We start from the raw sequence: 25180 nt of genomic DNA, 5'->3' as shown, positions 1-25180 counted from the left end.
GGTAAATTTGTCTAAAGGCCGTCGCATTGTTGACAATTGCGATGATAACAATTTTCTTGTTATTGATAACGAAGCCCTTCCAGACAATTCTTGTATACAAGAAAACTTGCCTGAAGGCCGTCGCATTGTCGATGACAATTGCGATGATAACAATTCTCTTGTTATTGATAACGAAGCCCTTCCAGACAATTCTTGTATACAAGAAAACTTGCCTGAAGGCCGTCGCATTGTCGATGACAATTGCGATGATAACAATTCTCTTGTTATTGATAACGAAGCCCTTCCAGACAATTCTTGTATACAAGAAAACTTGCCTGAAGTCGATGCAGATAAAGGCATTGTCGATGACAATTGCGATGATAACAATTCTCTTGTTATTGTCAACGAAGCTCTTCCAGACAATTCTTGTATACAAGAAGATTTGCCTGAAGGCAATCGCATTGTCGATATTTCTTATATGTTGAATGAACTTCAGAGATCATTCAATAATTATATGAAAAAAATAGAGTGCCAATTAAAAAATTGGAAGGTAATAACGACTCAAAACCGAAGGCCAAGAGGAAAATGACTCTAGGAATAGCACATATAAGATTACTAGCAATGAATCCATCGATTTTCAAAAATCGCTGGAATCGGATTCCGATACAATAGATTCTAAAGTTAGTACTCAGAAAGTGCAATGCCTGGAGTCAATTTCTGAAACAGATATTTGTAATGAAGATGTCGAACTTTGCGAAGATAATTATTTTGTTATCGAGAGTGGCCCTCTGGATATAGATCGTATCCAGGAAAGCTTGCCTGAAGGCCGTCGCATTATCGACTTTTCTCATGTATGGAAAGAACTCCAGAAATTCAATAATCATATGAAATGAATAGAGTGCCAATTTAAAGATTAAAAACTCATAAAAACTAAATCCGAAAAGTTTAAGACGTATTTTACTTTCAAGTGCCATATGTGCAATACTGAAGCCGAATTCTGATCAGAACCCAAAGATCCGAAAATATTAAGCATTAATATGGCTGCTGCAGTAGAAGATATTACAGGGGAAATTGGCTATGCCCAATTGGAAGAGCTGTGTGCAGCTATGAATATTCAATGTATGTCTGATAAAAGTTATATTCAAAATCGAGATATGTTAGTAGACGAGTTTGAGAAAACAGCCATGGAAAATATGAAAATGGCTGGCCAAACTGAAAAGCAACTGGCTCGAAAGGAACGATGTTATAAACGGTATTCCGTACATAACTGTAATAGCTGATGGTAGTTGGAGTAAAAGATCGTACGGCCACGCCTACGATTCTCTTTCCGGTGTTGGTACTTAATTGGTTACCACACAAAAAAAGTTCTTTTTGTCGGTATCCGCAATAAATATTGCACAATATGCGATGTAGCGGAACAAAACGGAATCGAACCAAAAAACCATAAATGCTATAAAAATTTCGATTGTAACGCAAGCTCCACAAGTATGGAGAGCGACGCCATTGCAGAAGGTTTTAAAAGTAGCCTGGAAATGCATGGATTAATTTTTAGAACAGTTATTGCCGATGGCGATAGCAGCGTCTATTAGGCTATCATTGATAACAGACCATAGCGGGAACAAATGGTGACCGTGAAAAAAATAGAATGCACCAATCATTTGCTTCGCAATCTATGCAAAAAGCTGCAGGCGATAGCAGGGACAACTCTACTAAAAATGCATAGAAAGCGCGGTTTCGTCCAGCTACGAAATGTTGTAAAGAACAATATTATGAACATACGAACAGAAGTGATAGAAGCAATTAATTTACGAAATAAACAAGAGCAACCTCACCATGATAAAGCTAGAAAATTACAAAAAGATATATTAAACATTCCTATATAGTCATATATTTGGTGAACATAAACGATATAAGGAACGCGGTCGTATATGTGACCTTGATAAAACGAAGAAAAATTATGTACCGTTTCTCAAGTTACACGATCTTTATCAAAGAGTACAGAAGGCTATCATATATTTAAGCGCTTATTCCGACGATTTGTTGTACAAATACACCAACAATCCTGTAGAGTCGTTCAATTCGATAATCTGCAAAGAAATTGCTGGTAAGCGCATTAATTTTAGTAACCGAGGCTCTTACAATCCTAGAGTTGCGGGGGCAGTTTTGCAATATAATTCGAAACAAGATCTTACGGAAATGCATAAAAGCATGGATAAAAATGTTCCTCCTACTGTCGATTCTGGAAAAGCGACGACAAATTAAAGTTGCAAGAACTAGAGAATCTCGGAAAATGAATAAACGGCAAAAATATAAAAGGAAGTCAGAAACAGATTGTCATTACGGTCCGCAATCACAAAAACCTGATCTTCTACCCGATGTTTTTGAACAACTTCGACAAAATCATTTGGAAAAGTTGTTTGAAAATGGGAAAAATTGGAGACAAATTGAACGTAATACAATAGAGCAAAGTGATTCAGATTTGTGGCATTCACTGAGACAGAAACTGTTGACGGCGTCTAATTTTGGAATTGTATGTCGCATGAGACCGACAACGTCTTGCGCCGCAACCGTAAAAAACATTTTATTTCCTCCCTCTATTGATACTGCTATAAAATATGGTCGCGAAATGGAAAAAATTGCGAGAAAAGAATTGGCCGTAACATTAAAGAAGGAGATAAAAATTTGCGGATTATTTATTGATATTAAAAATCCGTGTTTGGGTGCTTCTCCAGACGGACTCATAGATGAAGATGGTCTGGTAGAAATAAAATGTCCTTTATCAGCTGAGCATTTAACAGCGGAAGAGGCCATAAAAATATTGCCCCATTTGAAAGGCATCTTTTATAAGAAAAATCTAGATAAAATGAATCAAAATCACCGATTTGTCTATCAAATTCAAGGCCAGTTAAATATAACGCAGCGAGATTATTGTATTTTCGCTGTGTGAACGCCAAAAAGCTTGAAAATAGTACGTGTTAATAGGGACACTGTATTTTGGAGTAATCAAATGCTGCCCTTTTTAACACGTTTCTATTACGATTGCATGCTTCCGGAAATCTTGGACAGTCGGCATAATCGACATATGCCAATTAGAAACCCAAGCTATATAATAGAAGCTCAACAAGAAGTAGCTAAAAAAAGAAAACGAACGAGTCTTCCACAGTGTAATGTAGAAGATAAAAATATTGCCAAAAAAAAAGAAATGTATCGAATCCAATTTATCAATGGAAGCAACTATAACTGCTTTGAATGCAGAACAAGATGATTGCATCGTAGTTAGTTACTCAAAAAATACAGAACTAACAGAATGCGATATGGCAAAGCAAAAAAAATTTTTAGATAATTGGGTTGCTCCTTTTGATTCAATAAAGGAAAATGTATTACCTTTAAATAGTCAAATAAATGACGAATCATTGGACCAATTTTTGCGCGTCATAAGAGAGAATTCTTGTTTTGAGACACAAAGTGTGCAATATTTGGAATATCCTCATATAATTGAAGCAAATTGTAACGACAAAAGCTTACAAATTATTGGAGGAAATTGCAGTAATCACTGGCGATGTATTTCTTTTGACGGCACTAAGCTTCGAGTGTACGACAGTCTATCTGGCTGTACATACGAAACATTAAAGACTAAAGAAAAAAATTACATTCATCGCCGTTATCCACAAATAAATAAAAATAATATAATATTTGAAAACGTTCAAACACAACCTGATGGTATATGTTGTGGAATCTTTGCTGCCGCATTTGCTACAACTATAGCTTTAGGAGGAAATCCTTGTAATGAGACATATTCTGCTGATGTTAAACGTATGAGACAACATTTCTTAAAAATTATAGCAGAAAATAAACTGTCGCCTTTTCCTAACTAATAAAAATTTATCATTATACTAGAAATGTGTAATTGTAATAAATATTGTTGTAAAAAAGTGTAATACAAATGTCTCATTTGCAAAAATCGGAGAGACGAAAAAAATACATATATTATGGTTGCGTTCTCACGGGAATGGGCGATGGAGAAGCCCATTTCATTCTATATATGCATAAAAATGTTTTGTATATTATATAATATTCTGTTATATTATATAAAAATATACAGCTGGTTGTTTGAATATATTTGCTATTTTTTCAATTATTGATAAGAGGAGAAAAGCGAATTGTGCGTACTGCGTACATTGTAATTTATAGAAAATTACAGGTAATATCAATATACGTACCATACACGTATGCTTATACCATACACGTATGTGTATATGTATTTGTATATATGTATGCATCTATGCATGCATTTATATATGTAAGAAATATATACTCATACATATATATACATGTATATAGATGCATATATCCATGCATAAACATATATATAATATGTACATGGTGATTCAAAAGTCTGGCAATGGCCAATTATATCAGAAAATAGTGGTCTTATGAAAAAAAATACTAAAGATGTTGACTTTTACCTAGGTGTCAAATTTTGAGATCATTTATAGGTCAACTTAATTTTTTAAATTGAAATCCTTTATTTTTTATTAGATATTTTTGTAGCTTATCTCGACAGCTTTCCAAAACATTATAATAAAACATTTTTTCATGAAGTACTTTTTGAATTATAAAGATTCAAAGCAATTGTTTGACATAAAATTATATCTTTGTAAAATATTCAGTTTTACGTTATCATACTTTTTATTTTTATGCACAGAATAATGAGACCAATTTGGTGTAAAGAAAATGCACCCAGCAACACAAAATATAACTGCTATGTTACATGTATATAATACTATATAACGTGCATGTTACATGTAACATATACGGTAATTTCTCACTCATAGATGTAACATTTGTAATATGACATATGTTATTTATATATTGTAATTACATCCCAGATAGCATCGATATTGTAGGATGCCGAAAGATAATCTTTCGCTAAGTCACTATTCTATCTAAGATATAATTACAATAAATAATAGAATCCATTACAACTAACGTGTATGTTACATGTTACATGCACGTTAATTACGTGTTATATAGCAATTATAATGTTGTTTGCTGGGCAGTTGCTTCTTGAAAATTACATACGTCTTTTGCAACTGTGTTTTCTTTGCACCTATTGATTGGTCTCATTATTCCGTGCATAAAAAGTATAAATGTATAACGAAAATTGAATGTTTTACAAGATATTGTCAATTTTATAAATTTACTTCAAACCTTTATAACTCAATAAGCACATCAAAAAATATTTTATTAGTGTTTTGTAAAATTCTCGAGATAAGCTACAAGAATATCTAATAAAAATAGGGGGTTTCGTTTAATAAAAGTTGACCTTAAAATAACCTCTAAATTTGACCCCTACGTCAAAGTCAAGGTCACCATAAAATATCTTATTTTCCCTAGAAACAATTTTTATATATAACAATATAAAATTATATAAAAATATATAAAATTATACATATAATTGCAAAATTATATATGAAATATGTCTATATATAATTAGATAAAAGAGCTTTTTATATACATATAATTATATAAATTTATATATAATATATATATATATATATATATATAATAAATAAGTATTCACATATACATATAAATATATATAATGTTTTATATATAAGTTGACATGAAATTATACATGAACTTTATAATTTATATATAAATAAATTTAATTATATATAAAATAAACATATTTCACATATAATTATGTATAATTATATAATTATTTAGATATAATTATATATAAAAAATTTTTCCCAGGTTGAACCCTGCAATTTTTATATTTTACTCATAAGACCACTATTTCTATATTTGTATATATATATATATATACAAGGTGGTTCAAAAGTCCGGCAACGGTCAATTATGTTCAAGAAATAGTGCATATTTTCAAAGGATTGTATTTTTCAAAGGAAATATACAATCTACCATATATATATATATATATATTATATATATATATGATAGATTGTATATTTCCTTTGAAAAATACAATCCTTTGAAAATATGCATATATCATCAAAATATATAAAAGTGCAATATTGAAATTGTGTTCAACTATGTCATAAAGAGACACATTTATATATGTATGTTTTACTGTCATTGACACGCTTAGATGCGTGTGCGAGATGATTCGACAGTAAAAATATATTATGTTGTCTGATTTCAATATGTTGAACACACTAAAATGGCTTTTTGACATATATGGATTATTATCGATAATAGCAAAATTAAAATTGTCGGTAATTATCGACAATTTTAGTTCCACTCAAATGAGGGCGCTAACCCGTCGGAGTTCGGCCAACGCTCCGGCATCCCCAGCACCGAGGCAATGGAACATCAAGTTTGACGCATTTCCACAGAAATTTGCGTTATTTGCATTACGATATGATACTTGTGTCTATGTTGCATCCAAAGAAGTTTTACAATTGGTACCGTATGTAGACGACGGATTAGTCGTTGGTAAATCACCTTAAATAATCAAGAAACTACTCAATGCAATAAAGAAGGAATTTGAAACAACGTATTCTGAAATAAAGTGTTATTTAGAAATCAAGGTTCAGCTCGATTGGTAAACACGCTACGCTTACATCAATCAGCATATGTTCAAATAGTGCTCAATCTTTAACTCGTAACATTGATAAAGATTGAAATTCTAGCTCATTCATCGATATACCATATCGACAATTAATTGGCTCGCTTATGTATCTGACAGTTGGTATTCAACCGGATATCTTTCGTATAGTAAGTGCCTTAAGTCAATTTCTGGAGAACCCATCAATATTGCATTGGAAGTCAGCCAAACGAGTGTTAAGATATATCGTTGGTACATGTAATATAAGAATTTAATTTAATTCATCAGACACCACATGTGTTAACTGCATATTCAAATGCAGACTACAGATCCTGTCTAAATACATGCAAATCAATAAGTGGAGTAATACTAACACTGGACAGCGATCCAATAATCTGATTTTCGCGTAAACAAGGAATTATCGTAACATCAACAACAGACGCTGAATATATCGCTGCATTTGAGGCCACAAAGTCGTATGGACGCCAGGGATCTTAGAAGAACTAAAACTATGACAACATAAATCAACCGTGCTGTATTGTGATAATATGGCAGCTGAGAAATTAATAAAAAATCCTGTGTTTCATCAACGCACGAAACATATTGATATTAAGTTTCATTACATACGTAATATCATGAAACAATGAAGCATAGTGATAAAATTTCGAGTAATAAACAATTGGCGAATATATTAATAAAGTCACGTACACAAGAAAAGTTTGAAGTAAATCGTTCAAAGCTTAATTTGATTTAAATTTGTTTCAGATTTTTTATATATACTATTGATATTTTTTTGTTTGTTGTGGCTTACTTCACGTACAATGGTTTTTTTTGTTTTGGCGTCATAAAAGTCTAAATTACTAAATTAACGTAACGAGAGTATTAAGTATTGCGTTCTGTTTATATTGTCCGCTCTCTCTTCTTTTATTTGTGTGTGGCGCCTGTAGATGGGATTATTTTTTATTACACATTGTGCGCCATTATTATGTCGTTCTAGATATTTACCTAACCTGTTCTTACAAGCTATTGTATTGTCTGATTCATCCGCGCAATAAAGACGTGCACTCTAATATAATTAAAATAAGTAAAAGCAAGAATAAGTGGGGTGTAGTAAAATGGAAAGAAATATTGCAGTTGCGATCGGAGAAAAAAAGAAAAAAAGACAAAAATGAAAATCTAAAGAATATAGAAGAATTGTGGAAAAGGAAAAGAAAGATATTGAAAAGAAGTGGGAAGGGAGAAGAGAATATATTTGAAATAAGCAAGATAACAATTAAGTCGTCGGAGGGAAAGAAAGAGAAGAGTGGAATAGATATTGAATTAGGAAGAATGATCAATGAAATGAGAAAGAAAATAAGAGAAGAATTTGAAAAATAATTGGAAAATTAAGCAAAGAAATAAAAGAGCAATGAAACAAAAAAGGAAGAGATAAAGGAACTGAGAAGAGACGACAGGGAGCATGTGAGGGAATGAAAAGAGAAGAGGTAGATATTAAGAGAGAACATGGAAAAAATAGTGAAGAGTAGAGAGATTACAGGTGAGAGTAGAGAAGTTAAAGGAAACGTGAGGAGGAAAAGAAGAAAGTGATGAGAAAGAAATGCAGAAAAGGATGGAGAGAAAATGGGAATTGAGAGAAAGGGAGAAAAGGAGAAGGAATATAGTGATAAGAGAGTTGAAAGTAAAGGAGGGAAGAAGAAGGGAGGAAGTTAAAACGTGATTAGGGGATATAGTCCATATCATATGGAGGTGAAAACAAATAAAATGGAGATTAAGAAAATAGGAGAGGATAGGGAGAAAGGAAAAGAGATGGTGCTGATTAAACTAGAGAGTGAAGAGCAGAAATAAATAATAAAAACAAGAAGTTAAGAGGTAAAGAATTAGAATGGATTTAACGTGAAAAGAAAAAAATAAAATAAAAATGGGAAAAATAGCAACAATAGTGGAACGGGAGAAAAGAGAATATGGACAGAATATGGAAAAATAAGGAAAGAGTTGATGGAAATAAGATGAAAAAGAAGAGATACTAAAAAGACACAGAAAATATAAAAAAATCAAACTAAGAGAAAGAGAAAAAGACAAAAAATGGAAGTAAAGGATTAAAGAGGACAGGAGAAGAAAGAGGAGACAAAAGAGGGAGAAAGAGCATTCTGGAGCGTAGCAGGGTTTAGAAATGAGAATAGGAATTTCTGAAAGGAATTGGAGGATTGGGAAATAGTGATATTGTCAAAAACATGGGTGGAAGAAAAGGAGTAAATGAAGGTTAAAAAAAAGTTATATGGAAAGGATATATATGGAGAATATAATGGGCTAATAGAATGAATAAAAAAGGAAGAGCAATAGGAGGAATGGTAATGCGAATCAGAAAAGAAATAGCAGAAAAAGGAATAGAGGCACAGAAGGATTCATAATAGGAAGAGTAAGTCGAGGAAGTGACAAATGGAGGATAGTGGGGGTATATGTAGGGGAAATAATGGAACAGGCAATAGACGAACTGAACAATAGACAGGGGACAGGAAAAAAGAGGTTAAAACAATAATAGGTAAGAATTTTAACGCGAGAACGAGAAAGGAAAGAGAAAGAATGGAAATTGAAGAGGTAGGAGATGAGGAGAAAAGAAGAGAAGATCAAAGGATAAAATCAACATAAAGGAGAAGAGACTAATTAATTACTTAGGAGAAACAAGAAGTATTTTTAATAGAGATATGGAAGAGGATGTAAAGGGAGAATGGACGTTTATGGGTGGAAAAGATAACACGGATAATATAATAAGGAATGAGAATTATAGAGAAAGGGTGAAGAGATTAAGGACAGAAGATATTGTAGATTCGGATTATTACCCAGTGAAAGATAAGAGGTGAACCGGTGGAAAGGAGTAAAAGGGATAGTCAGACTTGGAAAACGGATATGGAATAAAGAAAGTCGTAAAATATTCCAAAAAATGGGAAGGATAGAGAAGAGGGAAGTGGAGATAGAGTAAGAATGAAAGATGATGGAAGAGAAATTAAAAAAAGCTCCGAGAAAAATAGAGGATGAGTTAGGGAGAGAGATTAAAAAAAAGAAGGGTTGATGAGATAAAGAATGCAGAGACAAAAAGGTAGAAGTGAGGATGGTAATGAGAGAATGAAGAAAAAGAGGGAGAGATGGGGAAAAAACATACGAGATAGAAGAATCTCGTAGAAAAAGGTGATTGGAATATAGAAAGCTGTATGAAAGAAAAAAGGAAAAAGCGATAAATAGGAGAGGAAACAATAAAAGTTAGAACGAAAGTATTGGAGATAGTGAAGAGAAAGAAGACAAAAGAAAGGGATAAATGAGAATATTCAGGGAGTAAAAAGGATATTTTTGGGATTATTGAGAGAGGTAGAAGATAGAGTAGTTAGAGAAGAGAAGGAGAGTGAAGAGAAAGAGGAAGGAGAGAGAGAAGAGAAAGAGATAAGCAAAGAGGAGATAAAAGAAGCTAGAAAGAAGAAATATAAAATCATAAGTAATATGAAAAAAGCATCAAAAGTAGAGAGATACCAAATGAGTTATAGAGGGAGGAAGCGAATGGATATGAAATTTTGTAATAGAATATGGGGAGAGAAGAGATGGCCGGAGAAGTGGAAAGAAGGAGTTATAGTGCTAATAGTTAAAGGGAGAGGAAAGAGGTAGAGTATTACAGAGGCGGTATTAATGTCTATATAAAACGCGACGGTTCTAGTGAGGAAATTAAGAAAAGAAATAGAAGGAAAAGGATTGATACTGCCAAATCAAATGGGATTTAGAAGAGCAATGAATACGATAGATAACATATGTGTTGAATTACTTTGTTAATAGATAGTTGAAAAAGAAAAAAGGGAAAATCATGGCTGTTTATATATTTAAAAGCAGCATTCGATTCAGTGGACAGAGGAAAGTTGATAGAAGTAATGGAAGACAAAGGAATAAGGAAGAAACTAATAAGAAGAACAGGAGAAATAATGAGGGAAACGAGAAGGGTGAGAACTAGAAGAAAGTTTTGGACAGTGGCAACTTAATAGTGAGGCAAAAATGTCCGCCTATTACTTTTTAATATCCTGATAACAGAGAAAATGGAGAAGATAAAATAGGGAGGTATAAAAGTAGACAAGAATAAAATATACACATTAGCGTATGCGGACGCGATATGATGTTATTGACGGATGAGAAAAAGAAGATGAAAAGTATAATTATAAGATTAAAAGAGTATCTGAATGAGAAGAAGCTAAAACTGAATGCTAGAGACAAAGATAATGATATTTAGAAAGAGTAAGAATAGATTAAGAGTTTAACAAGGCTCTGTCATATAAATATAAATTTAAAGTATAAGACAGGCGATAAGAGCCGATCGCGGAAGACAGTGCGTTATACCAACGAAACTATAATAAATTTTTTCGTTAGAATTAAATATCTGTGCACAAGGCACCAAATTTTATTTGGTCACTGCCAAGATTTTAATATATGAATAAATCTCATATTTAAGATTTAATTTCAATAATCCTTTAACCCCCCTACAAAAATAAATAAATGCAAGAGAAAAATATAGATCCAAAAGTGGCTGAATCGGGAATCGAACCCGAGACCTTTCGCTTACCGGACGACTACCCGATTGGTTCGATTGGAACCAATTTCCGTAGGGGGGTTAAAGGATTATTGAAATTAAATCTCAAATATGAGATTATTTCATATTTTAAAATCTTGGCAGTGACCAAGTAAAATTTGGTGCTTTGTGCACAGATATTTAATTCTAACGAAAAAATTTAGTTTTGTTGGTATAACGCACTGTCTTCCGCAATCGGCTCTTATCGCCTGTCTTATACTTTAAAAGTAAGAATAGAGTAAAAAAAAGGAAGTGGAGATGAAAAGGAAAAAGATAGAGGAGGTGAAGGAATTTTCATACTTAGGCTATAGGATGCAAAGGAACGGAGGACAGAAGGAGTATGTCAAGGAAAGGATAAAAAAAACGGCAGCAATCATGGGGTAAATTTGGGAAATAAAAATTTGGGAATGACTGAGGGAGAAGGTTATGGCTGCTGTTTGTTAAATTAGTATGGACAGTATTGTACTAGAAAGAGATTTGGGGATGGAGAGAAAGAAAAAGAATTGAAAGATTGAAGAAAGATATCAAAAATGGTTGTAGACAGGAGGACATCGTGATATATGATAAGGAAGGAACTACAGAGAAAAAAGCTGAAAGTAAGAGTCGGAAAGAAAGCATTTTAAAAAAAGATTAGAGAAAAGAAGAAGAAGCGAGTTTGCGAGATGTTGCTGGATGGAAATAAGAGAGAGACCAAAAGAAGGGAAGATGGGATCAAACTGGAGAGAAAGAAGAGGATTGTCTTTGAGGAAAGAGGATGGAAGATTAAAGAGGTGGAGAGAAAATGGGAGCGGATGATTTGGAAAGTTGGTAAAATTGGATAAGAAAGAGCGAAAGAAAGAAAGATAAAAACAAGAAGAAATTCAAAATACAATAGATGATATAGAAAAATTAAAAGAGAAAATATACCAAAATATCTTAAGGAAAGATAGAGAAAAAGCAAATGTATGAGGGTAAATATAAATTGGAAAATAAAATGTTAAAAAGTTATATATTGAGAGAGCGAAGCAAATACTAAAAGAAAGAAGCCTGCAGATTATGCGATAAAGAAGTAGAATTAAGGGAGCATGTACTGAAAAGATGCAGGAATTGAATGGAGGTTAGAAAGAGCTGGCAAGAAGTAGTACAATGGATACTAGAAGAGGAAAATGAAAAGGAATGGTGGATGAAAGAAGTGGAAAAAGAATAAGGAAGAGAGAGAGGAAGAGAGAGAGGGAGGAAGGGAGGGAGGGAGGGAGGGAGGGAGGGAGGGAGGGAGGAGAGAGGGGGGGGGCAGAAAAAGAGGGGGAGAGAGTAGGAGGGTTAAAGGGAAGAAGGGAGGGAAGAAAGAATGGAGAGAGGGGGACTTATGCGAAATGGTGCCCGTATTTGTGAGTGTAGATTATTTGGGCAAACGATGGAAGGCTAAAGGTTGACAACATGACAGGTAGCCTTTAAATAAAAGCTCAGACTATTATAGATTAAATTTAGGCTACGTTAGGTTAACCCCTTCGCAGTGTGGCAAAATAGAAGTTTTGTATCACCAGTGTATGAAAAAAAAGTTTCTTCGATTTCCGTAATACTTTTTCATCAAAGATTTTAAGGTCGCTGAATCAGAATATAACATCAAAATTTCAAAATTCAAAATGGCTGATTTAAAATATTGATATATATTAATATCATATTTTTGATGAATTTTAAATAAATTATTATTTTTAAGTGCTGTTTTTAGCAAAGTTTAATTATTTAGAATAACAAAATTCAGATATATTTTGAATTAGCGGCTTCAATAATTTTTGATATACTCATTTTTGTAATTATCCAACCATTTTTCTGCCATATTGGAACGCCATTTTGAAATTCTAATATTAAATTCGGATTCAGCGATCTCTAAACTAAAACTATAGCATATCAAGTTTCAAACAAATCGCAAAAAAATAAATCGACTTTTTATAGTGTATATATATATGTGTGTGTATGTATATATATATATATATATATATATATATATATAATATCGGACCATGTCAAATCGGACAAAAATCGACCTTTTTTGACTTCGTATTTTTTAAAACAAACAAAACTTTTTTTTACATAAAATATACATAAAATAAGGAGATACGTATTTTCGCATTTGTCCGAAATATTTTTTTGCAGAAGTTATAAATAATACAATTTTTGTGAAAAATGAAGAAGTTGTCAACTTTAAAAATTAAATTAAAAATAACTGTGAGACGACCCAACTGGCTTAAATTAATTCTTATTATTATTAGTTTGATGCCATATACAAGAAAAGACAACGTTTCGACCTTAGGTTTAGGTCCTTATCAAGTCTTACAAATTCTTTAGTGCAATATATACTTAATTTTTTTATTTTACATATTTCAATATAAATATTGTGTCACGTAAACGTTCAGTATGGATGGTAAAGACGAACCTCGTTTTTAAAAAAATTAAGTATATATTGCACTAAAGAATTTGTAAGACTTGATAAGGACCTAAACCTAAGGTCGAAACGTTGTCTTTTCTTGTATATGGCATCAAACTAATAATAATAAGAATTAATTTAAGCCAGTTGGGTCGTCTCACAGTTATTTTTAATTTTATTCATCACTGGCGATACAAGATATCTACTATTAATTTAAAAATTAATATCTGTGATTATATTTGTCGTAGAGATATTTTCAAAAAAGCATTTTAAAGAGCTAAGAAGACAATCTTTATTATCAAATTAGTTTAAATTCCAAAAAATTATTAGTTTTAATTGTTCTAATTAATTAAAGTGTTTAATAATTTTTTTTCAACAAGAAATACACTTTTTAAAATTTTCAAAAAAAAATACTATTTATTCGTCATTTTATTCTGAAAGTGTATATATTTTTTATTTTTTGAAGAATCGATGCATTTTATTTCTTTTGTATATTTTTAATTCTATATTAACTCCATAGTGACGAAACAATCGACGGCATCGATGAACCGTTTGATCGAGCTAGTGACGCGAACACGGCGCGGTATGACATCTAATTTATTAAAAATATATAAGTCGATGATATGGATGAATTTTCAATCAAACCAAGTTCTGGTTAAACACTTATCAAATAGTTTTTGAGATCAATAATGTTTTACTATCGGGATCGCAAAATTCAAGATTGCGGATCCAATATGGTGGATCAGTATTGAGATAAACTAAATGCCAGAATGTAGTTACTTTCAAATAAAGACCTGATATAGATCTGATTCTACATTAAAATGCATTATGTTTTTTAGTTTTTTTATTTAAATATTTTTGTTTCATTGTTGAATAGAATTTCTAATTTCTTTAATTCTAATAGAGAATATTAATAGTTCTCATATTTTCTACGCTATGCGACGCACGATGATTAATCTATCTCGCATTTAAATTTCATTCAGAGAATTATATAAAGCATGCAAAAGGCTACTATTACAATTATTTTTATCAGTTTAATTCTTTTATACAATCCCGCAACAGAGACAGTTAAACTAATATAATTATTCAAAAATCGAACAAATAAATGTTCGAATGAATAAAAAAAATCAAAAATAAACAAATAAAGAAATATTTTGCAATATTTTATAAATATTATATTTATGTTGCAGAAACGTATCAGTATCATTGCAGAAATATTGCATAATATTAGTTTGGGAGTGTTTAATCTCTGTAAGATATTTGTTGAGTTGTGCTATATGATTCATGCTACATCAATAAAAATGTTTCAGTGATGTTTCATATACATCCAAAAAATGTTACAATTGAGATGTTTCATATAGAACATAATTGAGATAAAAAATGTCTAGTCGCAAAGATATTACTTAAATGTTTCTGCAATGTATGCATTGAAATATTTCTCGAACGTTACATTTAGGTTCTTTAAACGTTTTAGAAACGTCGCAAATAGAACATCCCATATGTAACATAAAAGAGATAGGACATTCATGTGGTTATAGATGTTTCTGAAATATATCGGCAAACATCACACTGTTACAATGTTACTGTAACATTCCTTAAACATAATTTTGTTTAGTGGGTGTATACCGGGTGTCCCAGATCACCCGTACATCCTTTTTTCAAAAACTAAACATTTTAGAGAAAAACGTTTTAGACAAAAATTGTATGGTTTTGAGGAGAACATATGATGGTGCCATTCATTTGATCTTGAAAAGTTATTTGCAGGTCACGTAAAGGTTAACTTCAATTTCTTAAATAGAACTACTTATTTTTCATTACATATTCTTATAAGTTATCTCAACATCTTTCCAAAACCCTATAATAAAGTATTTTTTCATGGAGTATTCTTTGAGATATATAGGTTTAAAACTAACAATTTTTTGACATAAGATGTAAAATTTCTTGTAAAATATTCAATTCTCGATAATCATGCCTTAATACTTTTCTGCACAGTATAATAAGATCAATCAATTGATACAAAAAAAAACTGATAATTGTTTTTAAAAAAATGTAATATTCAATATGCGGCTGCATACTTTTCTTTATAAGCAATTATGTGTTTTTTTACACCAATTGATTGGTCTCATTCCGTGCAAAAAAGTATAAAGGCATGATTATCAAGAATTGAATATTTTACAAGATATTTTACATTTTATGTCAAAAAAATTGGTCAAACCTTTATAACTCAAACAGTACTCCATAAAAAAATACTTTATTATAGGATTTTGGAAAGCTGTTGAGATAACCTATAAGAATATCCCAGGTAGAACAGAAAGTCAAAATAATGTCGCTTGTCATTATTTAATTATAATTTAGGTATCAAATGATGTCATTTTGATATAATTTTCTGTTCTACCTGGGATGTAATGAAAACTAGGTATGCGGAAAACAGGGCCAATTAAAAGCCAGGCGTGGTAATTGATACGCAAACGAATAATGATATAAATTTCTATTATTCATTAATAGAACTTTATCGTTTATTAGAACGTTTCGATCCTACGTTCGGATCATCTTCAGCATCTGAGAAATTAAAACGACATAATTTTAGCAAGCTCAATTTTTATTTGTCAATACATTTGGTGATCACTGACCACAGGCTATTAAACCATGAGTTCGCTTGGGACAGGGTGGAGATTTTGGATGAGGAGCGGATGCACGGAAAGCGCGTGATGTCCGAAATGATCTTCATAAAAAAACAATACAACAGATTCAATTTGCAGAGCGATACGGAGACCCTACATCATGCTTTTCTTAATATAGTGGAGTCTAAATGATAATCCTTTAGAGTCGCCAGTAATAAATAATGAAAAACTCTCCTCCAATTTTAAAGTCGACCAGACTGGCAATAATTTATTTTAAATAATTAGTTTAATTTACAACGTTTCGGCTGTCATTGCAGCCCTTTTCAAGTAATCTATAAACAATTATATACATATAAATATACTCTTAATGCGCTTAATCATACAAATAATTATAGATTTACAAAAATATATATGTTTACATACCAGATTAATACAATAAATCATATTTACAGCAAACCCCCGACAAAATTAACCATTGTTTTGATGAACAATGTATAACTGACAGAAGTAAGCCCGAAATAAATAGATGTTGACTGTTAGCAGGAAACTTAGTCACTACGCGTTGAGGAAATAGAAAACCAAAGTACTGTGTCTTTCGCAATTTTTAAACCGTCAATACAAAGTCAAATAAATAGATAAATAAATAAATAAATAAATAAATATGTAACATATGACAATATAATATATTAAATAGCTTCAAGAACGCGATCATAAATCCCACTGAAATTCTCCGTATCTTTTTGTAAATTAATGCTTTTTCTTTGGTTTTTTATATAGAACATTTCTGCTATTTCTCTTTTTCTCGTTTGTTTTTCTTGATGCAGAATCACAGGAGAATCCCAACGGAACTCATGATCGTTACAAGTCCGATGCAAACTAACAACCGAGTGTGATGTCGTGTCTTTTTTAATGTTATTTTTATGTTCCTTAATACGTGTTTCTAAATGTCGCTTTGTTTGTCCAATATATGTAGAGTCGCAATTCGCGCATTCGATCTTATAGACGACATCGGTTCTTTTTAAGTTATCAATACTATTTTTTCCTCTTTTTATCAAAGTGTCTAATTTTTTTGGAACGGTATATACTACACCGATTCCATTTTTGTTTATGCAACGAGTAATATTTTCGCTCAAATCTCTAATATACGGCAACACTATAACATTTCGTGTATCAAATTTATCTCGATTAGACGCACCAAAATTACCGCCAAATTTAATCGCCCTAAGTCTCCTGTTAACAATTTTGTTTATGACTGTTAACGGGTAACAATTGTTACGAAGAATTCGTTTGATTTCGTAAGATGATGTTTTTCTCGTGAAACATAGAGTCAGCGAGTAAAATAGCCCTATCCACGAGGCTTGTGATCACACTAATTTTATAACGCATCGGATGGTTCGAAAGAAAATTTATATAACGGCCTGAAAACGTAGGCTTACGAAACCAGTCAGTCGTCAATTTGCCATTAACTCGCATAACGCTTGTGTCTAAAAAACTTAAGGAACAATTGTTCTCCAATTCAAACGTAAACTTTAGTCGCGTGTGAAAACTATTAAAAATCGTAAGCATATCCTCCACTTTACATTTCGGAATAATTGAAAAAATGTCATCAACATATCCGTTCCAAAAAAATTAGACACTTTGATAAAAAGAGGAAAAGATAGTATTGATAACTTAAAAAGAACCGATGTCGTCTATAAAATCGAATGCGCGAATTGCGACTCTACATATATTAGACAAACAAAGCGACATTTAGAAACACGTATTAAGGAACATAAAAATAACATTAAAAAAGACACGACATCACACTCGGTTGTTAGTTTGCATCGGACTTGTAACGATCATGAGTTCCGTTGGGATTCTCCTGTGATTCTGCATCAAGAAAAACAAACGAGAAAAAGAGAAATAGCAGAAATGTTCTATATAAAAAACCAAAGAAAAAGCATTAATTTACAAAAAGATACGGAGAATTTCAGTGGGATTTATGATCGCGTTCTTGAAGCTATTTAATATATTATATTGTCATATGTTACATATTTATTTATTTATTTATTTATTTATCTATTTATTTGACTTTGTATTGACGGTTTAAAAATTGCGAAAGACACAGTACTTTGGTTTTCTATTTCCTCAACGCGTAGTGACTAAGTTTCCTGCTAACAGTCAACATCTATTTATTTCGGGCTTACTTCTGTCAGTTATACATTGTTCATCAAAACAATGGTTAATTTTGTCGGGGGTTTGCTGTAAATATGATTTATTGTATTAATCTGGTATGTAAACATATATATTTTTGTAAATCTATAATTATTTGTATGATTAAGCGCATTAAGAGTATATTTATATGTATATAATTGTTTATAGATTACTTGAAAAGGGCTGCAATGACAGCCGAAACGTTGTAAATTAAACTAATTATTTAAAATAAATTATTGCCAGTCTGGTCGACTTTAAAATAGTGGAGTCTATCGAAATTATAACAATATAGAGTTTGCTTCAAAATCGTGTAAATTGGTCAAAAAAATCATAGGAAACTTTCAAAAAAGCGTCTTGTAGGAAAAATGTACTTTTTGAAACAGTTGAATTTTTGGAAAGAAATTTTTTATCGAGTTTTATGTTGTCCAAGATGTGTAATTTTAAGAAACAAAACAATATGTTCGTTTTTAAAGCAATAGGGAAGATTAATAAAATTTAAAAATCCACCGACTGTGCGTTAAAGTTAAAACTTCGAGCTTTAAAACGCTTTTTTAATATTTGTCCTACGATGATTTTTCGCCGAATTTCAACAGTTTGAAAATTGCCTAATTTTTAAGGTTTAAAAGTATTACCTATTTTTTTTTTGACTAGTGTATTTCGATATTATTCATTCCTATAGTTCAAAATGTCAAAAATTAATATCTCTTCAAGGAAGTGTTTGCGAGCAAACTTCCTGATAAAATATTTATTTATTTTGAGGTTCTTAAAATATTTGTTTTCAGGTTCTTAAAATTCATAATTTAATTTGGCTATTTAACCCGGAAACACTCTGTATATTTATAATAAAACTTGTTTGCAAAAGACATCGCGGTAGGCTCTACAACCAATATACATATAAATATATATATATATAGTGTATTTATTTGAGGAGCCGAATTATATATTCTTAATAAATAATATCCATTAAAATAAAAGCCATTATTACATAAAAATTTGCAAAAAGAAAGATTTACTCACCAAAGATACGCACGATCACATTTTGTTTCTCGTTGTCCATGTCAGCAGTCCGCCTCTATAATAATAATGACCGATTTATAATTTTTGCTTAATTTATAATCATTATAAGTGTAAATCGTTAATAAGAAAACATTTAAAAAAAAAAAGATTAAATAAAATGCGGGATTTCTGATCTAGCTTGCAAAAAATGACTAATTATCATACTTATTTATTTAATATTTATTCCGAAGAATTAATTTTTCGCGATTTGGCTCTATTGGCCGATTTAAAATATCATATTTATGTTATTATTAATATTTATTGTTTATTATCTAATATATTTTTGTATTTCATTATTTTGTATTTGATGTTTTATTACCATTTACTATTTTGATTGTAAAATAGGCAAAGAATGATACTACATTAAATTTTTTATTTATACAAAAGATAAAGCATTACAAAGATTGGATGAAGTGACAAAAAACAAGAGATACATTTAGAAATGCTAAAATTAAGAAAAGTAAATTTAAATAAAATTATAAAACTAATATATTTTTTATGTATATAAGCTACCAGTACAAACTATTATTACAAGGAAGGCTGAAATTAATTATCTAAGTAATGGGAACTGAGCTATTAAGAGCCAGCGTTAAGAAAGCGTATATTTTTTCTTCTAGAAACTCTATTGACTAATTCTATAATAAATGATAATCCTTAAGAGTCGCCAGTAATAAATAATGAAAATCTCTCCTCCAATTTTAAAGTCGACCAGACTGGCAATAATTTATTTTAAATAATTAGTTAAATTACAACGTTTCGGCTGTCATTGCAGCCCTTTTCAAGTAATCTATAAACAATTATATACATATAAATATACTCTTAATGCGCTTAATCATACAAATAATTATAAATTTACAAAAATATATATGTTTACATACCAGATTAATACAATAAATCATATTTACAGCAAACCCCCGACAAAATTAACCATTGTTTTGATGAACAATGTATAACTGACAGAAGTAAGCACGAAATAAATAGATGTTGACTGTTAGCAGGAAACTTAGTCACTACGCGTTGAGAAAATAGAAAACCAAAGTACTGTGTCTTTCGCAATTTTTAAAACGTCAATACAAAGTCAAATAAATAAATAAATATGTAACATATGACAATATAATATATTAAATAGCTTCAAGAACGCGATCATAAATCCCACTGAAATTCTCCGTATCTTTTTGTAAATTAATGCTTTTTGAGAGTTTTAACAAGGCTCTGTAATATAAATATAAATTTAAAGATATAAGACAGGCAGTAAGAGCCAACTCGCGGATGACAGTGCGTTATCCTAACGAAACTAAATTTTTCGTTAGGATTAAGTGTCTGTGCACAAGGCACCAAATATTTTACTTGGTCACGGCCAAGATTTAAAATATGAAATAATCTCATATTTGAGATTTAATTTCAATAACCCTTTCACCCCCCTACGGAAATAAGTAAATGCAAGAGAAAAATAAAGATCCGAACGTCGCTGAATCGGGAATCGAACCCGAGACCTTTCGCTTGCCGGGCGACTGCTCTTCCAACTGAGCTATTCTTTTTGAAAAAAAAAAAAAAAAAAAAAAAAAAAGAACCGATGTCGTTTATAAGATCGAATGCGCGAATTGTGACTCTACATATATTAGACAAACAAAGCGACATTTAGAAACACGTATTAAGGAACATAAAAATAACATCAAAAAAGACACGACATCACAATCAGTTGTTAGTTTGCATCGGACTTGCAACGATCATGAGTTCCGTTGGGATTCTCCTGTGATTCTGCATCAAGAAAAACAAACAAGAAAAAGAGAAATAGCAGAAATGTTCTATATAAAAAACCAAAGAAAAAGCATTAATTTACAAAAAGATACGGAGAATTTCAGTGGGATTTATGATCGCGTTCTTGAAGCTATTTAATATATTATATTGTCATATGTTACATATTTATTTATTTATTTGACTTTGTATTGACGTTTTAAAAATTGCGAAAGACACAGTACTTTGGTTTTCTATTTCCTCAACGCGTAGTGACTAAGTTTCCTGCTAACAGTCAACATCTATTTATTTCGTGCTTACTTCTGTCAGTTATACATTGTTCATCAAAACAATGGTTAATTTTGTCGGGGGTTTGCTGTAAATATGATTTATTGTATTAATCTGGTATGTAAACATATATATTTTTGTAAATCTATAATTATTTGTATGATTAAGCGCATTAAGAGTATATTTATATGTATATAATTGTTTATAGATTACTTGAAAAGGGCTGCAATGACAGCCGAAACGTTGTAATTTAACTAATTATTTAAAATAAATTATTGCCAGTCTGGTCGACTTTAAAATTGGAGGAGAGATTTTCATAATTCTATAATGTATATTTTGATCACTGAAAAACATCATCAACAAAAAATTCAAGCTAAAGAATGCATATGATTATTAATGATTCCAACGATTCCGATGACAATTGATCGCGACGTTTTAACAGTTGAAAAAAGAAATATCTGATCGCGGTTGTGTTCAAAGCATTGCATAACGTTTGAACACTTGATAGTTTGTCGTCCGAGAATATCCAATCAAACGTTATAAAGAGTGAAATTGTCAGTTGAATAATAATCGAAGGTTTATAACTGCATGACTTTTACAATGTATACATAACTTTGAGCACTGTAATTATTATGAATTGAATAGACATCAACATTAATCGTCGAGTTTAAATTTTTTACAAACCAACGTGAGATAAGCGTAACGTAGATTTTCGATATCATTCTGAAGTTTCAAGCTATTTTTTTAATAAATATTATTTCCAATATTATTTTTCTATGCATATATAGGTTTCTCGTTCAAGATTTTCACTATTCGAACTCATGATTAGTCAATCTGTAATGACAGAACTGTGCTGTATTTCTGTTTAAATTTGTCATACTTTACCAATTGTTTTAACAGTCTACTTATCCTACTGCAATGCCAGATAAGGTATCACAAAAACAGCCCGTTATATTCGCTGGCTACTTTTTATACACAATATTATACATGGCTCCATATCAATAGTCAATAGTCAGGTCACTAATAGCTTCAAATTAGTTGAGAAATTTTCAAATACATACATAATCAAACATTTTAAATTAATCTTATTAGACATAGTATCACTTTTTATGAACGTTCCAATAGATCTGGTTGACAATATCATTAAATATGGAACTATATAGAGAAGTTATTTTCATTATTCTATAGAAAGACAACATCTTAATTGTTTTGTTTGATTTGTACTGAATTCCACGTTGTTTGATTTGTACTAAATCACGTTTTTTTTCAATGGCACGCACTATCGACAGATTTTTTATTCTTCGAGTGGTTATTCGACACTAATATGCTCACTGCTCTCTTCAATCATCGCCGACATCATTATATAGAATTTGAAGATCAGAGCAATCAAAACTCTTTCTATTCCATTCTACTATAAATTATATATATATATGACGTCGTATTGGTGGTTCTTTCTCGTTATTATAGATGAGTCGTTTTAAATACATCCTAAGGAGAACAAATAAGTCAAAATATCAATTTGACGTCATATTGATCAAATTTATATCAAATTGATATCCAAATTTGATCAATATGATGTCAAATTGACATTATTTTGACATTCTATTCTCCTTGGAATTTAACTTATTTCACCCAAGATTACAATTCACGATAGGGGAAAGGATTAAAAACTGATTTAATTTTCTTGACGTCACGATAATTTTAAATAATAATTTTATATAATTTGATTGATTCCACAAATCTACATTTTCCGGAAGTTACATTTTGAGTCTCTCGACACCTTTTTTAAGAAAAAAGAGATCATCAGTTTAATTGACAAAGCTTTTCAATTCTTTCATCCAATATTTTACAAGAAAAATCTAGAATTCACAAACATTGTTGAGTAACAAAAACTCCTTTCGTTTATATTTCATATACTACAAGAATGTAGGAAATCATTATTTGAATTACTTAAGACAAACTTTTTTGTCCCTATTAACATCGTTTTTTGAGTGTTTTTTGTCTCACTCCGAATGATGAAAATATCGAACGTCTTGCTTATTTTCATACGTTTCAGTATTCTCAGAAAAATTCAAGCCTGAAAATTAAAAAAAGACATGATTTCAATACAAGAATATCATATACAAGTGTAAACAAGTTACACATTTTCATATATGTATGCAAAATCAATCTGTCGAATGAATTAAAGAACAATAATGTATAAAATTCCCCTCTTTTTGTAAAAGGTTTATAAAAGGTCCTTCCAACTCTTCGGAAAGGACCAAGGAGCATGCCAGATCCTTAGCTAAAATTCCTTTGAATATCCAACACTCTTTGAAGTACTTGGAAATTACATTAACATTAGATCCAAGTACTCCTATGCGTATAAGATTCCCTGTAGAAATTGCGATATTTTATATATCAGATAAATTAGATTTTTAAAAATATTACTATCAGAACATCGGAATCATATTAATCAAAATACAGCACAGCATTCTGTCATTACGGACTACAAATTGATTAACAGATTTACATGGGAAATTGTGAAAATAATTGGATAAGAAATTTATTCATAGAAACCCATCCATGGAAATCCGTGGAAATATCTGATTGATATCAGAAATGGAGATTGATATCAGAATTAGGAGATAAAAACAACTTGAAGTTCGAGAATGATATAGAAAATCTGTCCACGCTCATCTCGCTTTTTGAAGAATTTATTGGAAGTTTTAATTTGACGATCAATATAATTGATGTTATTTCAACTCATAATAAAATTTATAGCATTGCTCAAGATTATGTATATGTTACAATTAAAACCCGAGATCTAGCAAAACTTTAATTTACGACAAGAGAATGAATTAGAATTTAAAATGTATGTCAGTTAACCTTTATCAGTTTGAGCCACAGTAATTCTGTTCAAGAATATTACATTAAATGTGGGGTTTCCTAAAGTGATGCGCGCGTGCACACGCACACGCTGACGCATGCGCGCACACACACGCACACGCGCACACACGCACGCACGCGCACGCATAGATGTCATTTCAAACATCTCTCTCAATGTGACTTTTTCCTTTTTTTATTTTTTTTATATAGGAAAGTGGACATCCTTTGACTGGGGAAGAGTCGAAGGGTAGTGTTAAACTCTTAACAGCAAAAACTCCGCGGATATCTTACTCAGCCTCCGTTTGCGCGGGATGTCAGCATGAGTTGCATCACTTCGGGACATCTTGCATTCAATGCAACATAATTAAACAGAATTGCAGCAGCTCAAATTGATAAAGCTAGCAAATACACATTTTAAATTACGTGTCATTAAAAAAACTAATTTTTTCAAATTAATACAATTAAAAAAAATTATTGTATTGAGTATCCGAAGAAGGCAACGGAAAACTACTTCGGATAACATTTCCTAGGAAATCACTATGGCGAGAAATCAAGCAATGGCTCTCAGTTCCGGACAGCTCTTTAATGGGCAGGGGTTACGAAGAATCTCCCGGCTCAGAATAGTGAAATCCAATCTACGCGTGACCACGTGGAACATCAGGAGTCTTTTCGCGGCTGGAAAGCTGGAAAATGCAGTGATGGAGATGAAGAAATTGAAGATCTAATTTATGGAGATAAATGAGTTGAGATGGCCCGGAGCAGGCGTATGCCCTCAGGAAGAAGGGACCCTGTACTACTCTGGGAGCGCGGCAAATGACCGACATCACAGGAACGGAGTGGAGATCCTCGTCGACTCGAAATTCGTA

The 25180-nt window shown here is 31.3% G+C and overlaps 1 protein-coding gene and 1 pseudogene across 8 annotated transcripts in view; one reads left to right on the top strand and one right to left on the bottom strand.

The window, feature by feature from the left end:
* Window positions 1–25180, bottom strand: part of LOC146720191 (uncharacterized) — a 141688-nt gene that overhangs the window by 60797 nt on the left and 55711 nt on the right. For all 8 annotated transcript variants that reach the window (XM_085488947.1, XM_085488950.1, XM_085488944.1 and 5 more), the window contains one exon: window positions 19386–19440. In XM_085488947.1, the coding sequence (XP_085345073.1) occupies window positions 19386–19440 (55 nt within the window). The remainder of the gene's footprint in view (window positions 1–19385; window positions 19441–25180) is intronic.
* On the top strand, window positions 1101–3854 carry LOC146720193 (uncharacterized; annotated as a pseudogene).

This window comes from Nylanderia fulva, unplaced genomic scaffold (assembly GCF_048542155.1).
Source record: "Nylanderia fulva isolate GAGA-0341 unplaced genomic scaffold, ASM4854215v1 Scaffold75, whole genome shotgun sequence".
NCBI classification, from domain to species: Eukaryota; Metazoa; Arthropoda; class Insecta; order Hymenoptera; family Formicidae; genus Nylanderia; species Nylanderia fulva.
This window is presented reverse-complemented; position numbering and strand designations above follow the sequence as displayed.